Source organism: Amblyraja radiata, chromosome 25 (genome assembly GCF_010909765.2).
Source record: "Amblyraja radiata isolate CabotCenter1 chromosome 25, sAmbRad1.1.pri, whole genome shotgun sequence".
NCBI classification, from domain to species: domain Eukaryota; kingdom Metazoa; phylum Chordata; class Chondrichthyes; order Rajiformes; family Rajidae; genus Amblyraja; species Amblyraja radiata.
In genome coordinates this window covers 22,316,782-22,337,120 of record NC_045980.1, presented here as the reverse complement: position 1 = coordinate 22,337,120, position 20,339 = coordinate 22,316,782, and the positions used below count along the sequence as shown (strand labels likewise).

At 40.9% G+C, this 20,339-nt stretch overlaps 1 protein-coding gene across 1 annotated transcript in view; it reads right to left on the bottom strand.

Moving 5' to 3' along the window:
* Positions 1 to 20,339, bottom strand: part of pole (DNA polymerase epsilon, catalytic subunit) — a 109,882-nt gene that overhangs the window by 45,995 nt on the left and 43,548 nt on the right. The window contains exons 28-36 of the mRNA XM_033043398.1: positions 19,659 to 19,739; positions 17,451 to 17,573; positions 16,780 to 16,992; positions 10,899 to 11,105; positions 9,309 to 9,452; positions 8,992 to 9,132; positions 7,644 to 7,797; positions 4,281 to 4,387; positions 1,826 to 2,002 (exon numbers count right to left, since the gene is read on the bottom strand). Coding sequence (XP_032899289.1) covers positions 1,826 to 2,002; positions 4,281 to 4,387; positions 7,644 to 7,797; positions 8,992 to 9,132; positions 9,309 to 9,452; positions 10,899 to 11,105; positions 16,780 to 16,992; positions 17,451 to 17,573; positions 19,659 to 19,739 — 1,347 coding nt within the window. The remainder of the gene's footprint in view (positions 1 to 1,825; positions 2,003 to 4,280; positions 4,388 to 7,643; positions 7,798 to 8,991; positions 9,133 to 9,308; positions 9,453 to 10,898; positions 11,106 to 16,779; positions 16,993 to 17,450; positions 17,574 to 19,658; positions 19,740 to 20,339) is intronic.

Here is a 20,339-nt window from a genome sequence, read left to right as displayed (position 1 = left end):
CCATGTATCAAGGATGAGGTGGTATGCTTTGTATCTTGGGCAGTTCTCTCCTCCATACTTTGCTCTTGCCATCACTCTGGTATAAGTTTATCTTCGTCTCATCTGTCCACAAGACCTTTGTTCCAGAACTGTGGTTGCTCCTTTAAGTACTTCTTGGCAAACTGTAACCCGGCCATCCTATTTTTGCGGCTAATCGGTGGTTTGCATCTTGCAGTGTAGCCTCTGTATTTCTGTTCATGAAGTCTTCTGCGGACAGTGGTCATTGACAATGCCACACCCGACTCCTGAAGAGTGTTTCTGATCTGTCGGTCAGGTGTTTTGGGATTTTTCTTTATTATAGAGATAATTCTTCTGTCATCAGCTGTGGAGGTCTTCCTTGGCCTGCCAATCCCTTTGTGATTAGTAAGCTCACCAGTGCTCTCTTTCTTCTTAATGATGTTCCAAACTGTCAATTTTGGTAAACCAAACATTTTGGTAAGCCTCAGGTTTGGCTGATGCCTCTTACAGTTTTATTCTTGTTTCTCAGTCTCATAATGGCTTCTTTGACTTTCATTGGCACAACTTTGGTCCTCATGTTGATAAACAGAAATAAAAGTTTCCAAAGGTGATAGAAAGATTGGAGGAAAGATTAGGTGCTGAGAGTTCTCTTATACCTGCATTAAGAAGGCAATTAAACACAACTGAGCAATTACAAACGCCTGTGAAGCCATGTGTCCCATTTCAGGGGGGACGATGTATAAACACAGCTGTAATTTCTACATGGTGAAACAAAAATGTATAAAAACGGCATTTAATAAAATCTGACTATGTGCACTTTAACCACATGTGATTTTTTCTATTACAAATCTCAAATTGTGGAATACAGAGGCAAATAAATAAATGATGGGTCTTTGTCCCAAACATTATGTAGGGCACGGTATAAAAAATCCAGGCAAGTGTGCAAAAGATGTTGGCAGGAAAGCTGCAAAATAATAGGGAGGAAAAATATTCATAACAATAGCACCCAACAAAAAAAGTTGCCACACCAAGAAACTACAACATTCCAATTGTGCAATATCATATGTTTTGGGCGTATTAGATTAAGATTCATTATTAAAACCTGTCCTCCAAAACAATTATTTTTGGACATAGAATTGCTAGTGTTGAATTGCTATGATATTTCAGGAGCAGTCTAATGTGTATTAAATACACAATATTTTCACTTCCCTCATCCGAAGCCTGAAAGTTGTAACGATGGAACAGCTTTGCATGCAATAGACAATTGGTGCAGGAGTAGGCCATTCGGCCCTTCGATGTGATCATGGCTGATCATCCCCAATCAGTACCCCGTTCCTGCCTTCTCCCCATATCCTCTGACTCCGCTATTTTTAAGAGCCCTATCTAGCTCTCTTGAAAGCATCCAGAGATGCACACGTATAATTTCAAAGGAACCATATTATACAAATTAATTTGTTTCAACACTGTTAAACAGAAAAATAGAACAGGAAACAAAAAGATAATTGAAAATAGTTCATGTCATAGGCGCAGAATTAGACCATTCTACGAAACAGAATGACCATCCAGTCAAGGTACTTTCACACTTATCTGCAAAACTCCAATATTACCCACTTATTCAACATGAAATTACTCCAACATGAAGCTTAAATATCAATTTCTAATTAAAAAATATTAAATGTTATTTATTTATAAATCATACAAACGAATTACATTAACATGCCTGAACATATTGTATCATATAGTGGAGGAATAATGTGATGCTTATCTGTAAATCACACTTCATTCTTCTAACACCACAAAAGTTGCTTGTAAAGGTAGAAGTCATTACCTTGTAGCTCAGGAGAAGCCGCTGAATTGCTCTGTAAATTAGCTTTGAATCCTTTTCTGCTTGAACTTCAAATGTGTGTTTATCAGGTGGCAGTAGTCCTTCATCCAATTTCTCCAGCATGGCAGTCCTCTCAGCAGCATAAAGGTTGCTCAGATTTGGCATCTGATTACTACGTACCTTCAATACAAAACCCAAAGAGACACCTGGATCAAAGGGGTGGCCCGGTAGTGCAGCAGTAGAGTTGCTGCCTTACAGCGCTGGAGACCTGGGTTCGATCCCAACTATGATTTGTATGGAGTTTGTACGTTCTCCCCGTGGTTGTATGGGTTTTCTCCGGGGGCTCAGATTTCCTCCCACACTCAAAATATGTACAGGTTTGTAGGTTAAATAGCTTTGGTAAAATTGTAAATTGTCCCGAGTGTGTATGATAGTGCTAGTGTAAGGGAATCGCTGGTCAATGTGGATTTGGTGGGCTGAAGGACCTGTTTCCGCACTGTATCTCTAAACTAAACTCTAATATGTCCAAATACAACCACACCATTTCTTTTTGTGTGACCAAAACTTCATCTCAATTCAACCACCGACAGGCACTACTAATTAAGGCTGTGTTAAATTAGAATCAGTGTCACACAGCATGGAAACAGGCCCTTCAGCCCAGCTTGCCATGCCGACCAAGGTGCTCCATAGTCCCGCCTGCCACGATCAGCTCATATCCCTCTTACCCTTTCCTCTCCATGTACCTATCCAAGTGTCTTCAATGTTATGGTTTCTGCCTCAATTACATCCTCTGGCAGCTGCTGTGATAATCACAAGTATAATGTGCTTCCAATCTTAAGGCTCACAGAAAATCTGAGATGGCATGCAGACACGTTAAAAAAAAAGCTAATACAGTCCAGTGATTGGGGAATTATAGACATTCTGGACATATATGGATAGATGAAGTGATAGGTGACTACATGGTTTCTCTTTGCAAAACGTTCAAGCTCTAATTTTGTGAAGTTCTTAACTGGAATATGTGGAATTGTTTTGTAAGTGGCTTTCAAGATGAGGGAATCCAGCACAAGTTATTAGGAATGGCAGATCCCACCAGTAACACTGCTTGAAGTGTTGCAGTTCGAATGGAGCTGGCAGCAATAAACCGCAAGGACTTTGAACAAAGTAGCTCCCTAGCAAAGAGTAGCTTGCAGTCCAAACAATGTGCACACTCAAACAGTACTGTGGACTTCCACTAATGCTATGGGCACATTAATGACATGATCTTCATGCTAAAAGTGACAGGCTACAACTACCTGTCAGTTAAAGAATCAAAGAAACTTACAACAATAACTCTCTGCATCATCAAGAGGCAAAAATAATTATAGGGTTGTTGGGAGTGGTATTCTCATCAAAGAGCAAAGCTTATCCAGGATATTTTAAACTGAAGGTTAATTGCACTCCACATGGGAAGCAGAAAGAATCTGCAGCTGACTGTTGATCATATATTACAGGATCCCTCTGACTAAAAGTTCAGACACAAACCATTGCAGTCATACACTCCATATTTACTGACACGTTTAAGAGCACCCTTTAATATTTCCAGGAAGATGGGGAGCCTGTGAAATAGAATTGATTCTAGATTGCAGATTGTATTTATTGCCTCCAACCCAGCTTGGTGGAATCTACGAAAATTTGGTGCCGTTCACATGCATAATCCCTTTCAACATTCAAAATTTATTGAAACTACCCTACTAAAACAATTAATTAATTACATTTAATTTTTCAAGAAAAAATAACCAATAGCCTCAAATGGTTTAGTTCTCATAATAAATAAGTACAGTCTTCCGGATACCAAGTCTCTCATAAATGCAAGAAAGGGAGTTAATCCATGCCAGGATACGCTCCAGCGATGGCAGCAAGGTGAAGCTTTGCCTGTACAAGTCATGTGTGAAAATATTGCACAGTGGATATCTATTCTGAGAGTGCAGGGTTTTACAGCCATAAAAAAAAAAATAAGACTTGATTTACCTGCACTTCAACTCTCGAACTTCATTGCAAGAGAAATACATAGATATCTTTTATTCAGACAAAATCTTGGTTAGAATAAGTTTTCTCCTCTCAGCATAACTACACTTTAAAAAAACAACTGAATTTCTAGGTGTTCAGCTGGGTAACAAAGTGCAGTTTCTTACTTATCTAAAGTATCTGTGTCAACGCTCAACTACAAAGACTTACATCGCCTTCACTGACCACTCACATGGCAGTTAACATAAGCACATGGGCAAAATTCATGAATCTTGTTCTACTTTTCCCAACTGCATAAAGGCCAAATGAGATCGGCTGATCCTACAGAGAACTGATGCGTTATTTTGATCATATATTTATATCAGAACTTTAGTTATTTTATGATGCACATATTACTTCTCAAAGTACTTGCTTATAGCTTCATTGTAAAAGCAAATTCCTTAAAGTTACTCACAGTGTCAAGAACAAATACGGAAGCCTTTCTCTGAGAAGGTATGAACAGTCCAAAGAGAGCCTTACTTCCCTGAGCATTGTGATATAAGTAAATGTGTCGAACACTCCCTGCAAAAATAAGTAACAAGTTATTGCACATGCAATCATTCACAAATTTAGCTTACTATTTTGACTATTATGTGCATGGGTAAAAGGGATGATAATAGGGCAAGAACTAAAAGTTGGGTACTAATTAGAAATGCAGAACCATTATCCAAAATTGTTGAATTCTTTGTCCACTTCGGAAGATCGTTGCATGTCAAAATGAAAGATAAGATGCTGTACCGTAAATTTACGTTGCAAGTTAGAATTTCATTGTTCCCTTTCAGGACAAATAACAATAAAACACACGACTCTCGAATTGCATTGGAACAATTCGGAGGCAGATAATAACGAGGTTCCCATGGGATCCTTTTATAGATGCTAGGAAATTCATGATCACATCTGCAGACTGAATCGAGACATTCAGCAACGCAGTTAGCTAACCTGCATTTAATCATCCAACTATCAAGGAAAATTTATTGAGATAGCAAGTTGATAGTCGTATAAGTAAAATGCTCCTCACCTGGGGCATGAGAGGGTCTGAAAGGTGGAGATAATTACCTACTACTGCTTAAAAAAGTGTCATGGTGAGGCAAGGAATCGTAGGTGATGTGAAAATACTTTGAAGAAAGGTGTATGTGGCATGTGTATGGTGCTGAAGGTGCCACAATTACCAGGTAAATATTGAGAATGGTAAAGATAAAGGCAATTTATCATGGCTGTGAAAAAGGAAATAAAGGAAACAAGTCAGACATTGTTTGGAGTCGTGAATAGTGGAGAAGAGTTCTTGGTGAAGGAAAAAATATTGAAATGTTAACAAGGATAAAAGCTTTATCAAAACAGATAGTTAAAACAGAGGGAAAAATCCTTACAGTACGTAGGGTAATCAAGGTGGCTGTGAGAATTAGAATGTTTACAGTGCATGTAAGCTGTTAGGCAATGTATTCTGATGTTGCTGATGAATCAAATAACTCACCAACCAGATGGTAATAAAGTTCTTCAAATTTTCTTCGCTAGTTCTGACAAAACCGTGTGAACAGAAATTAAACTCAAGCTACTTAACTGAAAACAAAGTCTGTTTCCTGCTATTTAAATACCTTTTAAAGCAAATACATTTAATTTTAGATTTTTCATACTACCTCATGATGGATTTGTAACAATGTTCTAATATTCATCAGTTTACTATTACCACTCCAGTACATAACTGAAGAGTTGATATCTTAAAGTGCAGTCTTTGGACAATGCATTAGCTGAAATTCCCATCAAAAGATTTAGAAGATTTTACAAAACTAAATTAACCTTTAAATTCTGAAAATGGTCTGGCTGTGGAATTCAATTCCTGGAGTCTTTATTACATTTAAATTTCCCCAAGGTGGTTATTTAGATATAATTTCCAATAACAGTAACAAGGACCACTCCATCAATTCCATGCAGAAGCACTTATCAAAAGCCTGACGAGGCGAAGCTCATTTTTGATGTTGTCAGAATGAGATGTTGGTGCTGGTAGGTGAGGAATGAAAGAAAACCTGGAGAAGGTAATTATTTTGCAGAACTACATGATTGTTATATTTTTTATCTGTTTATGTATACTGATTGAGTCAAGAAATCTTTATTAATTCCTATATTTTCCCAATTAATTAGAATCGTCTAACAAGTAAATTATTCAGATGTTACAATGAACTATTCCTATTAATTGAACAAATGCAACATTTCTCAAATGCTCAGAATTAACCTAGTCACTTGATTTAACAGATTGCAATTTCGCTCAAAGAACAAATACATATTTGAAAGTTTGTGAGTACACTTACTCTAGCTCATTTTCAAAACTGAAATACACAATCAATTACTCATTTTTAACTTTGGTAAAACATTCCAAAAAAAAAATCACAACAATATTTGCCCAAAACATAGATAAAATTGGGAACACTGAGAAAATTGATTTTGAATAGATATTTTGGCTTTAAGTTTATTATTGTCATATGTACTGAAGTACAGTGAAAAGCTTTCTTTTGCATGCTATCCAAACAGATGAGGTATGCCATATATAAATACAATCATCAGACTCAAGTACAGTAGATAGAGCGAAGGGGAAGATACAGAATGCAGGATATAGTTCTCAGCATTGCAGTGCATCAGTTTCATATGGGACAGAGGTCAAATAGACAGTCCCCAAGCTCGTGGAAGGACCATTCAGTAGCCTAATAATACAGGGGATGAAGCTGTTCTTGTGTCTGGTAGTACATGCTTTCAAGCTTATGTCCTTTAGCCAGATGGGAGCAGGGGAGGAGGAAGAACCGGGCTGGGCCAAGACTTTGATTACATTTACTGCTTTTCCGAAGCAGCGTGTGGTGTAGATGGAGTCACTGGTGGGAACGCTGGTCTGTGTGATGGACCTGGCTACATCTACACCTCTGTGGAATTTCTTGCAGATTTGGGCAGAGCTGTTCTCAAACACAGCTGTGATGCAACCTGACAGTATGCTTTTTATGGTGCACCTGTAGAGGTTTGTAAGAGGTATTGCAGACATGTTGAATATTCTGTCTCATGAAGTAGAGGTATTTGTGTGCGTTCTTGGCAGTCGCATCCACATGGTTGGTCCACGATAGACCATTGGTAATATTAATGCCAAGGAACTTGAAACTCTCAATCATTTTGCTCCATTGATGCTGACTGGATTATGTACTAACCCTGCTTCCTAAAGTCAATAACTAGCTCCTATGTCTTGCTTTCATTAAGGGAGAGGTTATCACCATGTCACTAAGTCTCTATCTCCTTCCTGTATCCGTCTCTTCATTGTTTGTGATTCATCCCATCATAGTGGTGTCTGCAGGCTTGTAGATGGAATTAGAGCCAAATTTGGCCATACAGTCGTGAGTGTGTAGGGGGTATAGTAGGGGACTGAGAACGCATCCGTGTGAGGCACTGGTGTTACAGAATTAATGTGGAGAAGGTATTGAAACCCATTCTCACTGATTGAGGTCTGTGGTTTGGAAGTTTGGAGACTAGTTCAGATGGGATTACGGTGTTGAAGGCAAAGCTATAGTGGATAAATTAGAGTCTAACATAGGTCCTCATTGTCTAAGTGTTCCTGGGTCTCGGGTGCTGTAAGACAGCAACTTTGCGCGCAGTGCCACCCTTGGAATTGTCCTGTGCTCTAATTTTGTACCATGGATTGCTACAAATACATGGGAGTTTCAAGAGTTATTCAATACCACTTTCTTTTCCTATTCCCACACCTCTATCTCCTGGCATTCTTATAAAATATCAGTCAACAGATTATTACCTGGTTCCAGATAATTAAATTGTGCTAATGAACACATTTCCAGATATTCCAACTCAAAGGTATCTGCTTCTCGTCCTGCTAAATGGAATGATAATTGTTTATTGACCACACAAACACATCCAAGCTGGACAAGAGCACGAAAGAGGAGAGGAACCTAGGATTAAAAAGGCAAAATACCCTGTTAACAATGGCAATATTAAAGTTTCAAATAAGTCTCAGAAGTACCCTTGATATTAAAGAAATTATAATAGTCAACAAAAAATAGTACAAAAACTTTGGGAAAAGAGATTCAAATAAGTGATGTGGAGTTAACTGTGGGAAAATATACACAAACTGCAGAGCACAAGCCATCCTGGGGTTATCAGCATCCAATGTATGAACGCCAGTGTATACGAACAAATTCCCATAATATTAAATTCGAAAATTCGAAGTATGTATGTTCGTTCCTACGAACGGAAGAATTATTTCCCTCTCTCTCCCCGCTTTTAGTAATTATGCTTTCTCATCAGATTTGTGCACTTTTCATGCCATTCATTACAATACTGTGGAGGCATGGTATCCATATTAAATGATTTTATGTGTATTCTGTGATCGCCAAGCAGCAATAATTCCCAAAGCTTAATTGAATGGCCATCAAAGACGAAGCAGAGAGGAAAATAAAACTGTGGGGGCAAGGCAGTGGGAGAAGAGGGGGTCACTTTGGGTATCTAGGGACAGCATATGTGACCCCCCCCACAGAAGACGTGGTTCCTTCAAAATGTAGTAACTAAACAGAATGTTTTGTCATATTCTGTACTTTTAAAAGATCTGTCCGAACCCTTCTGATACATATAAATAAGCTTTCCCTTTCTCTACCTGCAAAATACTCCCAAATCTGCTTGTTTTTTGATTGAGCTGGCATACCTTAGCTCTCACAGTTAACGCTGTCATGCATTTTCATATTATTTTGTTTTCTTTGCTTCTACTCATTGGCAAATTGCAAATAAATTATCGTACCCAAACCTTGAATGAATTGCTACAACAGGCAAATCTCTATCTTCCGAGCTGACAGATATTGTTAGTATTCTCTGTACATTTTGCCTTAGAAATTGTGCACGACAAGGTTTACTGTGAGAGCTGGCGTTGCCAACTCATTCAGAAAACATGCAATTTTAAATTGTGGGATACAATTAGCTGTGGATGACCAAATCCAAATTGGACTCATTTAAAAGCCTAATGAGTTAAGAGTAGAGAATTCCTCAAGGGGTTTATCAAAAACATTAAGATGCCCATTTTAAGGAAAAAACTCTGCAACGCATAAGGCTAGACCTTCTATAAATAAATACCACCAATCATTAGTTATTCAGACCTGTGTTTCATAGACGCCCTCGACATCTGGAGCAGAGAGGTCAGCATTGATCTCATTGATGTGTGCCTGGTACATGTCTTCTGGCACAGAATATTCATAAAGGTTGTAAATTATATTGGAACGTGGAAGGATACGATTGACCTGTTAATAAAAATGGGAATGGATTTAAAAAAGTTTAATATTGTTTACCATTCAACTCTCTGAACACACTCTTATTTAAATTGAAAATACTCGAGTCTACAACACTAGCATACACCAGGTACGTGGTAAGATTAAGATTTGTTTGGAGTGGTACAAAAGGGAAAGAATACACTTACTTTTTTGTATACAGTGCTGTCCTCAGTTTTAGGAATCCGCTGATTTACATAAAAAACTCGTGGGATGTTGAGTTTGATGCAATGCAAATCATTACCAACAATAGCCCATAGCTTGAAGAGGCCAGGTTGACTTGTTTCTGCAATCTGAACCATTGAGAGAATTGCTTGAATGTTACAGTAGTTCAAGTAGAAACTAATTTCAAAAACTTCAAAGAAGCACAATACAGTTGTAAAACGTAATTAAATTTAGCTTTAACTAACTTGGCAGATCACAGAGCAAATAGCAGCTGGCCACAAAGAATGGACGGAATCAGATTGGTAGATGTGCAAGGGACTGATGAGCAGAGATTTCTCCATGGACCGAAGGAGGCAATGAAAAGGCCGTGTTGGGATTTGAAACAAAATGGATGAGAATGGTCAAGGATAAGGCTTTGAGCAGACTGAAGAGAAGTGCTCAGTTGTATGACTGCAAGTTTATGGAGAGTGGAATATGAATATGTGCATTGAACAGTGAAGTACAAGATGGGAAACTAATGAATTAGGATCGTTATAGTAGACAAGCATTAGCAAATGTACCCAAGCAAAAATAAGCCAATAATACTCAACCTAAGGTATCATGAGATAATAAACAAGAGATAAATGCAGTGATTGTAAACATACGAAGTATTTAATGGCAAAAACAAAATTAAATGAACAAATGTGGTAGATTTTAATGTTTTGAGAAAAACTGGACGTAATTGGATAAATGGAAGTAATGCAGGAGATATAACGCACATTGATTTTCAGTAGCTGTACCAAGCAAGCTCAGGTATTCAGTCCAAGAGGAAATGCAGTAATAAGAATGGAAAGTTGGTGCAAAAAATTAAAATAAATGAGTAAATGGGTGTATTCTGAATCTAAGAGAGCTGGAAGAAGGGTATTCTGGAAGAGGTGCATTAGGGATACGAGCCAAATGCAGGCAAATGGGACCTGCTAAGATGAGGCATCTTGGTTGGCACAGACAAGTTGGGCCAAAGGGCCCATTTCCATGCTGTATGATTTGATGAGTGCTCGGCCTATTCTATAGAACAACATAAAGTCACGAACCTTGCAAATCCCTCTTGGAGGTCTACAGGACAGGATTCCAGAAAGACAAACAATAGAATGGGCACAGGTTGCAGATGCAAGATTGTGGCGGCAGATTTGAGCATCCCTTTATAGAAAATATTAAAAGGTTGAACAGAGAGGCAATAAATGCAAAAGCAATTCACTAAGTTTATGCCAGGAATATGAAACGCATTCTAATACACCCTTCGCACTTGCATTGAAGAGTTCGCAACCAGGATAAAGTTTTAATCTGATGTACATTTCCAATAGATGAAGAGAGGTTCATTGTAGAGTGCACCACTGAAGCAATGTGCAGTCGTTGCTTGAAAAGCTTCAAAGGGATTAAATATTTGAGGCACATGATGATACGGGGCTCTGCCGAAAACATTGTAAATTGTGATTAATTTTGGATTGCTCAAGTCACATAGCCCAGACATGAGCTGAATTACTTTCTCCTGAATAGTTCTTCAGTCGATAACTCAGTTCTAATCTGAACAGCATTACCTGTACAATCTGCCATGGCATATCTAAAATGGTGCGGGCAGTCCGACGTAGAAAGCTGCTGAGGCTATTTGCTGGACCGTCTCGAATGGGCCTCCCTAGTGCAGCTGCCCCGTCATTCAGCTTCCTTCTCTTGCGGCGGGCTTTTCTCTGTTTTGCCTGGAGTTCCCATTTTTTCTTCTGGTACCTCAACCACACTAACCGTTCATTCTGTTGCAAAATATAACACACATTAGCAAGTCCTTTTTTTAAAATTATTAGTTTTCTAATTCTCTTCCAACGTCCATCAATTACACGGCCAAAACACTGTTCTTCTGCAGATATTAGTTTTATACAATGAACACTTTAATTCTCTTTCCGCAACATTAAATCTGCTTTATAACACAATTCAAAATCATGTGTGAATGAGATTCAAGCTGAAATAATAAATTCAAGTATAGCGGTGACTCGCAGGAGTCCAGCCAAAAACTAAGCGGACACAAGTTGTGTGCTTGAGACGCGTTTTAATCGGTAAGATACAGCCCCCTACTCCTCAAATACCACAAATAATCAGCAGGTAAGGCTGCAGAGGTGCTGAGAAAATGACCAGCAATGCCTTAGGTTGATGTGTCATCTAATTAAGTTATTAGATTGGAATCCAGAAACCTCACAACATAAAGATGGCGCCTACCTGCGGCAACATTTTGCCCGCAGCCCAACAGAAGAGGATTATTTACAGCTACAATCAACTTACCTGGATCAGAAAAACGTCAGAAATCGGCGCCGTAACGGACAAGCTGCTAGTGCACTTGAAGGCACTAGCGATATCGCGATCTCCCACAGCTGCAGGAGCCTCCAAACTGCAAATGTTCCCTCAATCGCTGGAGAGCACCCGACCCAACTGGGAATCATAGGTACTGTACCTGGAAACACCGGGAAGACCACCGGAGTCAACGAGCAGGATTTCCCAGGAGCAACGGAGCTGGAGCTGCCGTCTGTCAGGGAATCCCCGTTCCAGCGCAAGTTCGCAGAAACGGCACGTACAGCAAGTAGAGTACATGGAAACAACGGAAAGGCCTCCATTGTGTCTGGAAACATGGCCGACAGGCAGGACTTCAGGTCAGACCTCTCCCTACCATCCTACTGGCCAATGTACAGTCCCTTGAAAACAAAGTGGAGGACTTAAGGGCAAGGCTGCTTTACCAGGGAATGCTCTGCATTTGTTTCACAGAGACATGGCTCACCCCCAGCTCCTAAGACTCAGCGTTCCATCCTGAAGTTTTCTCCATCCACCGTATGGACCGTACACTGGCATCTGGCAAAGGGAGAGGAGGGGGCATCTGCCTCATGGTCAACTCTGCGTGGTGCTCAGACGTGGCAGTCCTATCCAACTTCTGCTCTCCACATCTGGAACACCTGGCTGTGAAGTGCCGTCCCATCTACCTACTGAGGGAATTCACATCCATCATCCTGACCAAGGTCTACATCCCTCCCAGGCTGATGCCCATCTGGCACTGGGGGAGCTGCACGCTGTGGTCAACAAGCACCAGACGGCTTACCCCGAGGCATTTATCACCATAGCCGGGGACTTCAACAAAGCCAACCGTAAGAAATCGCTCCCTAACTTCTACCAACATGTCTCCTGCAGCACCAGAGGAGTAAACACCCTCGACCACTGCTACACGACCATTAAAGACACCTATCGCTCTATCCCTCGCCCTCACTTTGGTAAATCCGACCATACTGCGGTGCTGCTTCTTCCTGCCTACAGGCAGCAATTGAAGGGCACACCCTCAGAGGTGAGGACATTACAGAGCTGGTCGGGGGGGGCTCAGAAGAACAACTCCAGGACTGTTTGGAGCCTGTAGACTGGGCAATGTTCAGGGACTCGGCAACGGACCTGAACGAATACGCCACAGTCGTTACAGACTTCATAAAGAAACGTGTGGAGGACTGCATCCCAACAAAAACCTTCCGAGTGTTTCCTAATCAGAAGCCTTGGATGAACCATGAGATCCACACTCTTCTGAAGTCCAGATCCCGGGCATTCAGGTCTGAAGATACAGAGGCCTACAAGAAGTCCAGATACGATCTCTGTACGGCCATCAAAAAGGCCAAAAGGGACGTCTGCTCCAAGCTCGAGGATGAGACGGATGTTCGGCAACTGTGGCAGGGCTTGAATGCCTGTAAGGCGAAGTCAGGAGGCAGCTCAAATGTCAGCGAAGCATCACTCCCTGATGAGCTCAATGCGTTTTGCGCACGCTTTGATAGGGAGCCCCCATTCGCCATTATGGTATTTCAGTCACAGTCACAGAGACCAACGTCAGAAGATCCTTCAGGGGGGGTTAACCCTCGGAAAGCACCTGGACCTGATGGCATACCCGGTCGTGTCCTAAAAACCTGTGAGGGCCAACTGGCTGGAGTTTTTAATGGATATTTTCAACCTCTCACTTCTGAGGTCTGAGGTTCCCACCTGCTTTAAAAGGACATCAATAATACTGGTGCCCAAGAAGAACAAGGTGACGTGCCTCAATGACTATTGATCAGTGGCACTAATGTCCGTGGTGATGAAGTGCTTTGAGAGGTTGATTATGGCGCATATCAACTCTTACCTTGACAAGAACCTCGACCCACTGCAGTTCGATTACTGCCATAACAGATCAACGGTGGATACGATCTCACTGGCTCTCCACTCCGCTCTGGACCACTTGGACAACAAAAACTCATATGTCAGGCTGTTATTCATTGACTACAGCTCGGCATTTAATACAATCATCCCCTCCAAGAGCTTGGTAACCTCTCAGATCTGGGTGACTGCGCATCACTCTGCAATTGGATCCTCGATTTCCTCATCCACAAACCACAGTCTGTCCGTATTGGTGGAAATGTGTCATCCTCGATAACAATCAGCATGGGAGCACCTCAAGGCTGCGTGCTCAGCCCTCTGCTTTACTCACTCTATACTCATGACTGCGTAACCGGACATAGTGGGAACTCCATCATCAAGTTCGCTGACGACACCACCGTTGTGGGATGAATCACTGATGGGGACGAGTCAGAGTATAGGAGTGAGATCGACCGATTGACCAAATGGTGCCAACAAAATAACCTGTCTCTCAACACCAACAAAACCAAGGAATTGATTATGGACTTTGGAAGGGGTAGGATACAATCCCGTCTATATCAACGGGACGATGGTGGAAAGGGTCAAGAACTTCAAATTCCTGGGCGTGCACATTTCCAAAGATTTTTCTTGGTCCCAGCACACTGATACAATCATAAAGAAAGCACATCAGCGCCTCTACTTTCCTGAGAAGACTACGGAGAGTCGGTATGTCAAGAGAACTCTCTCGAGCTTCTACAGGTACACAGTAGTGAGCATGCTGAGACATCGCGGTTGTGAAAGGCACTGTGTAATGCAAACCCCTCTTTCATTCCACCAAGCATCTACCACTGTACAACACATCAAGTTGCATGTTTTGGAATTTAAAAATAATTGGACCATGAAATAAATAACCTAATTACACAATTACATTAAATGCTCCAGCTCAAATGTTAAACAAAGTTAAAAGGACGGTAGGAATCATGAGAGAACTCACTCAAGAACAATGCAAGCTCACATAAAACATTACAGAGCAACTGACCCCAAACACAAACAGAATTCTCTCAACTCATTCTATTTTAGGTGGAATTGGCAGAACAGAAAACACTCACAGGCCATAATGCGCCAACAAATGAGGGATGAACCAAACAGGAGAAAACGATTTCTGCACACAAGAACAGCATACCAGCCAAGTAGCAGAACCACAGGAAAAGGTACCAATTAAACAGAAACACTAGGTTTTACTTTACAAATGTTCCTTAAGGGTGATGGTGATGGAGTGGAAATAAAGAACAGACCAATGTAATTTATGCTAAACGTTTCATGTCAAATTTTTGATTATTTTGGAGATTTAACATTGGTCTCTCAGTTTAATACTCAAAGCAAAGATACCAACTGTGGCTGTTGTATATGACACAGAACTGGCTTTGGGAATTGGGAATTACTACTCAAATCTATTTGTGAGCGCTTTGTTTCATTTTGCAATCAAGAGAGTCATTTATAACTGTATTATCTCATAAAGGCTTCAATGAAAATTTCTTTGGGCCTTCCAATTGCCAACTTAAAACGGTGAAGTACATAAACAGCAAACATTAGGAAAATTATGAAAAGCCAATGCAAGGATTTCACATATAAAAATAAATCCCAGTACACGCTTCCTGACAAATTATTACATTAAAAAATGAAGGCCAAAATAAATTTCACCGCAACCTTTATGAGGCAGGACAGTTAATATGATTCTCTTGACTGCAAAATTAAACACAAACAGCTCACAAATGGATTCAAATTCCTGAAATATCAAGTTTTTATTTGAACAGTACCGTTTCATTTTTCCTCAGAAGCACCAAGCTCCAATAGTAACTTTCTAAAATACTTCCAAAAGTCTCTGATACAGTAAAGTACTGGAAGGCAGGTTTATCCTGTCAGTTTGAACTGATGAGTGCTTGGTCCACCTTGGCATATCTACTAAATAACAGGCTTACTGTACATTTTTAGAAATAAACTCTTGATAACATTTTTGTACAACTGAGGGTAGTAATTGTTACACTTTTCACTGCAGTGAAAATTGTATGATGAACATAGATCAAAGATACATGGAATTAAATATCTGATAAGAATCACAGCCTAAGAAGTTGTTGAATTAAGTGAAAAATTAAACTGCTGGAAGAACTCAGGAGATCAGGCAGCATCTGTGGAGACTAATGGATGATCAATATTTTGGGATGAGACCTTGCATCAGGACAGAACGTAGAAAGCTCCCCCACCTGACCAAGTGCTATAACTTGCTTAGATAGAATTGCAATTATTTTGACATAGCTGCAAGAATACACATGACCACCAATAAACCTTGGTGAGCATTTCCAGATGTTGTCACCGAACAAAGATCCATTAATCAAAATACAGGTCAATAGATATGCACATATTACACCACACCATTGAAAAATATGGTAAATCTTAGTCATTTGCATAAAGTAGTAAGACAAATAGCAAAGAAACACACTTTACAAATGAAAATCAATTCCCCCTCATCCAAGGCTGCAAATTGGCAAGTTGTTCTTTTGCACATGAAGACAGACTCCACGTTTTACCCACTGTAGCAAAAGGCATGAGAGGATGTTCTTGAAATAGTACAACAGAAAGTTAATTATGCCAGACTGATTTTAATGGTAGATTTTAGAGGTTTAATCAAATGCCTTGGATCATTCAAATTCAAGACAAGATCTAGAAATAGTTGTCCATTTCACTACCATTATGCTTTTATAGAATGAAAAAGCATAGATTTTATTAATAAAAACATCCACGTTAATCAAAATAGTTTCAAACCTAATCAAGTAGTTTTCTTTCTTTGGACACTTCTCGGTGGCCATATAGTAAGATCAGAAACAGAGATAAAAATCTGGTTTTAAATTGTGTTTATCGTGAGAAATTTGTGAACACAGCAACAGTGCTAGTCTTCTCTTAATAGGATAATTTTATTTTTTATATGTCCATGTAGAGGGCCATTGTTGTATGTGCATCTGAAAGATTTCAATCAAAAAATCGTTTGGGGGTGGGAGATTGCAACCTTCACGTGGTTCGCCCTGTTTCAACTAATGCAATCAACCCGGCGTGCACAATCAAATAAGATCAAATAGAACAAGTTGTCCTACAACTTTAGGCTGTGCACGCCATGCGCAGGAAGAAGAAGAAAAATAGTTTGCATTAAATACAAATCAAGGTGTTTTAATTTTACACGGTAAAACAAATATATTCAAATGTGCCCAAGAGGATCTGTTTAATTCTAATCTCCCACGAATAAGATACCTTTGATTCTCCCAGTGGTGGTGGAGGTCCCAATATCTCTCTCCAAGACTGGGTTAATTCCAGGTCTTGAGATGCTTCCTGACTCTCATTCCCACGTGTTCTCTTTGTACTGATGGGGATAACCGGTCGTACTCCTTGCTTCGGTGTTCTTAAATCTTCCAGATCACAAATCTCCGAATGCTGATCGCTTGTTGTACGCAGATTGGATGTCACCTGAAAATTAGAAAAGTTTCAGGAACAGTTTTTTTTAAAAGGCAATTCTTCAAGAGGGATCGACCTTAGTCCCTGTAATTCTGATGTAAACTATGTTAGGTTCGGGACGTTGATCAGTTCCCATTAATGTACATAAAGATGTTCAAAAATATATTTTTATTGATAAAGGAAAAACAAGAAAATTGAATCAATACAGAAGATACTGAATCGCCAGAAAGTGAGAGAGAGAGAGAGGGAGAATGATGGTAATGATACAAAGAGAAATAGTGAAGATTTTGGAAACATGAAATAAAAATAGGAAATGCTAGATGCTCTCGACAGCTCAGGGAACCACTCTGATGTGAAAATAAGAATTCACGTTTCACTTAGATAGCCCAACATGGCAAATATTTTGATGACAACTTCACCTTCAGAACTCAAAACCATTTGTCTTCAAAAGACAATTGGAGAACACATACCTGCCTGACTCCAGTGTTTGTGAACAGCTCATTGATTTTCTTTTGTTTGTAAACATCATTTTTTTCCAGCAATTTCTTATGAAGCCAATCGGGGTGTCGTACCCGTGGAACGGGATTTTTCACCTGCAAGGGAACGATGTTCAGTCATCACAGATGAAATATAGATTGCATTCATATATTTTCAATAGTGACATATGACAGATTTTACTGCAACTACAATTGTAACCTTTAACCTGTTCAGTGCCACCCCTGAGTATACTTGGGTCATGACCAATAGTTTAAAAAAAAACTTGGCAGTGAACAGGTTAAATTCAGCAGTTAGCATCACAATACACGAGAAAAATACCGCCTCATGTTCTCTACAAATTTCTCCTAAGTGACAGGAAGGACAAGCAAACAACATCTGCGTCTTCTTTCAGGCCAATATCCTGGTACTTCTTCTTTCGTGTCCTTATGCTATATAGTGGCTCGCCATTGCTGTACACATTATTGCGCTATTGGAATGTTAAGTGCAAGGTCTGCAGTAGTACATGGATTATCCAGCAATGGGCATTGCAGTAGGTGTTGCATTGTCTGGATCTGTGTGCCACAATCACAGGCTGTTGTACCCTCGATGTAGCCCCATTTGTGCAATATCACCCTTGACCGCCCGACCCCGGATCGCAGTTGGTTGAGACATCTCCAGTTCAGCCAGTGTTCATCAGCACCTGGTGGTAAGTGCTCTGCTGCTGGTATGCCCATCTTGGTGGAAATAGGGAGTGGCTAGTCTGTTCTTCCACATCTAGAGGCGAGCTTCAGTTGGTGTTGTTTCCAATGGGGTGACGCTGTTTACGCTCTTACGGGATTTTAACCGTCTGGGGGGGGGGGGTAATGGTTGTGTAATGGGTGTCCATCGTCTGTCAGTTGTTTCAGCCGCTCCTCATCCAAAATGGCGGATGTGCGGGAGTGGACGCCGTCTGTGTATGGCAGCCTGCCCGCAGTCCGTCTCTTCACCTTTTTTTTATTTTAAGTCCTGTCCAAAATGTTAGTGGAGGTCTTTTATGTGGTGGGTGGGGGTGGGGAAGGGGGAAACTTTAATTCTTAGTCCCCTACCTGGTCGGAGAGGCAGCATCCCTCTAAGCTGCTTCTTCGCCCCGTCCTCGCGGCCTACCATCGAGAATGGAGCAGCGTTTCCTGTCGGGACTACAGCTTCGGCGGTGGCGCAGCGCAAGGACACCATCACGGAGCGGAGCCACGGAGCGGGCGATGCCTTGCCGGGTCACCGTGCGGTAGGCTCCGGAGCGCTGTGGCCGTCGATCCAAACATCGCGGAGCTGGGGCTGCGGGCGTCCGGCCGCGGGCGGCGCTGGATTTGGAGCGCCGCGGAGCCAGGGATCGAGTTCGCCGGTGTCGGCGCAGCCTGAGGTCTACGAGTGCCCCGGTCTCCGGTCTCCAGGGAGGAGGCAGCCGCTCCAGACTTTCCAAGCCGCTTGAGGAATTGTTTCACCCGACGCCAGAGTTCCATCTTCACGGCAAGAGGGCCCTGAAAATCATCGGACTGGCTGCAAGGCCACAAATGGGCCCCGACCTCGGGTGTTTCAGAGGAAGAGGACTTAACTTTCTGTTGCCTTTCCCCACAGTGGACATTTTTGATTCTGTTGTGGGGGGATGTTTGTGTTGAACTCTATAATGTGTTGTGTCCATTTTCTTTCTTTATTTATTGTTAACCTTTTTCTATGGTTTGTATGTAAATTTATTATTTAATTTATGTAAAGCACTTTGGTGTCAATGCAAGTTGACTTAAAATGTGCTATATAAATAAAGCAATAATAATAATAAGGCACCAGTTACAGGCAGTAACGGGCAAGATATGTTAATTGCATACCTGATATCAAAATCTTACCATTGCTGTTTGACATCTATATCAATGATTTGGATGAGAATGTACAAGAGAAGATTAACAAGTTTGCCAATGACACTAAAATAAGTGGCTTCATAGACAGTCACGATGGTTATCAAAAATCACAACAGGATCTAGATCAGCAGGGTAGTGGGTTAAGTAATGGCTAAAGGAGTTAAATGAAGATAAACACGATGTGTTTTGGGAAGACAAACCAGGGCAGATCTTCATAGTGAATGGAAAGAAGGCAATGAGGGGGAGTAGGGGAGAGGGTGAAGTACAACTTTGGTAAAGTATAACTTTTATTTACACAAAAATATAGGTACTAACCTGCTGAAGAGCTGCTGGGATGGTGATAATTTTCTGAATTGCATTGCCAAGACGTTCAATGTAATAATCCCAATCCAGAATCTAGAAATAATGGAATCATATTTGTATTTTATCAAATTTAACTTGTTCTCCAAGTCAACAGTGGGGCACATGCACAGAGCAGCCCTAGGATTCTTTACATCCTGACTCTCATCAATTCAATTAAGGATTGAATGGCACCCTGCAAACATGGAATAACTTTGTCATTTCTTTTTGTCGTTTTGTTCTGAGATTCAGCAATACTTCTGATCTTATATTGCTTTTGCTGTTGCATAGTAGTTTTCAACTGTAAGCAACTAGTATTATGGTTGATACACAAAAGTACACAAAGCGCTGGAGTAACTAGGCGGGTCAGGATCTCTGGAGAATATGGATAGGTGACATCGGGACCTTTCCTCGGACTGATTCAGTCAGCTGAGTTACCCAGCACTGTGCCGTTTCACTTTAAAACTAGGCCCGGTCACCGTGGGGCTCCCTCCCCTCTCACCTGCTGTCACTTCCAAGGTGGAGTATATCAGCGACTCTGGGGGACGAGGAGGCGGCGGCAGTGGGAGAGGAGGTGTGTGGGTTGAGGTGGAATGGACAGAGGAACAAAAGAAACAGACAGCAGTGGTAATGATTCAGCGGATAAAGCCACGGCCA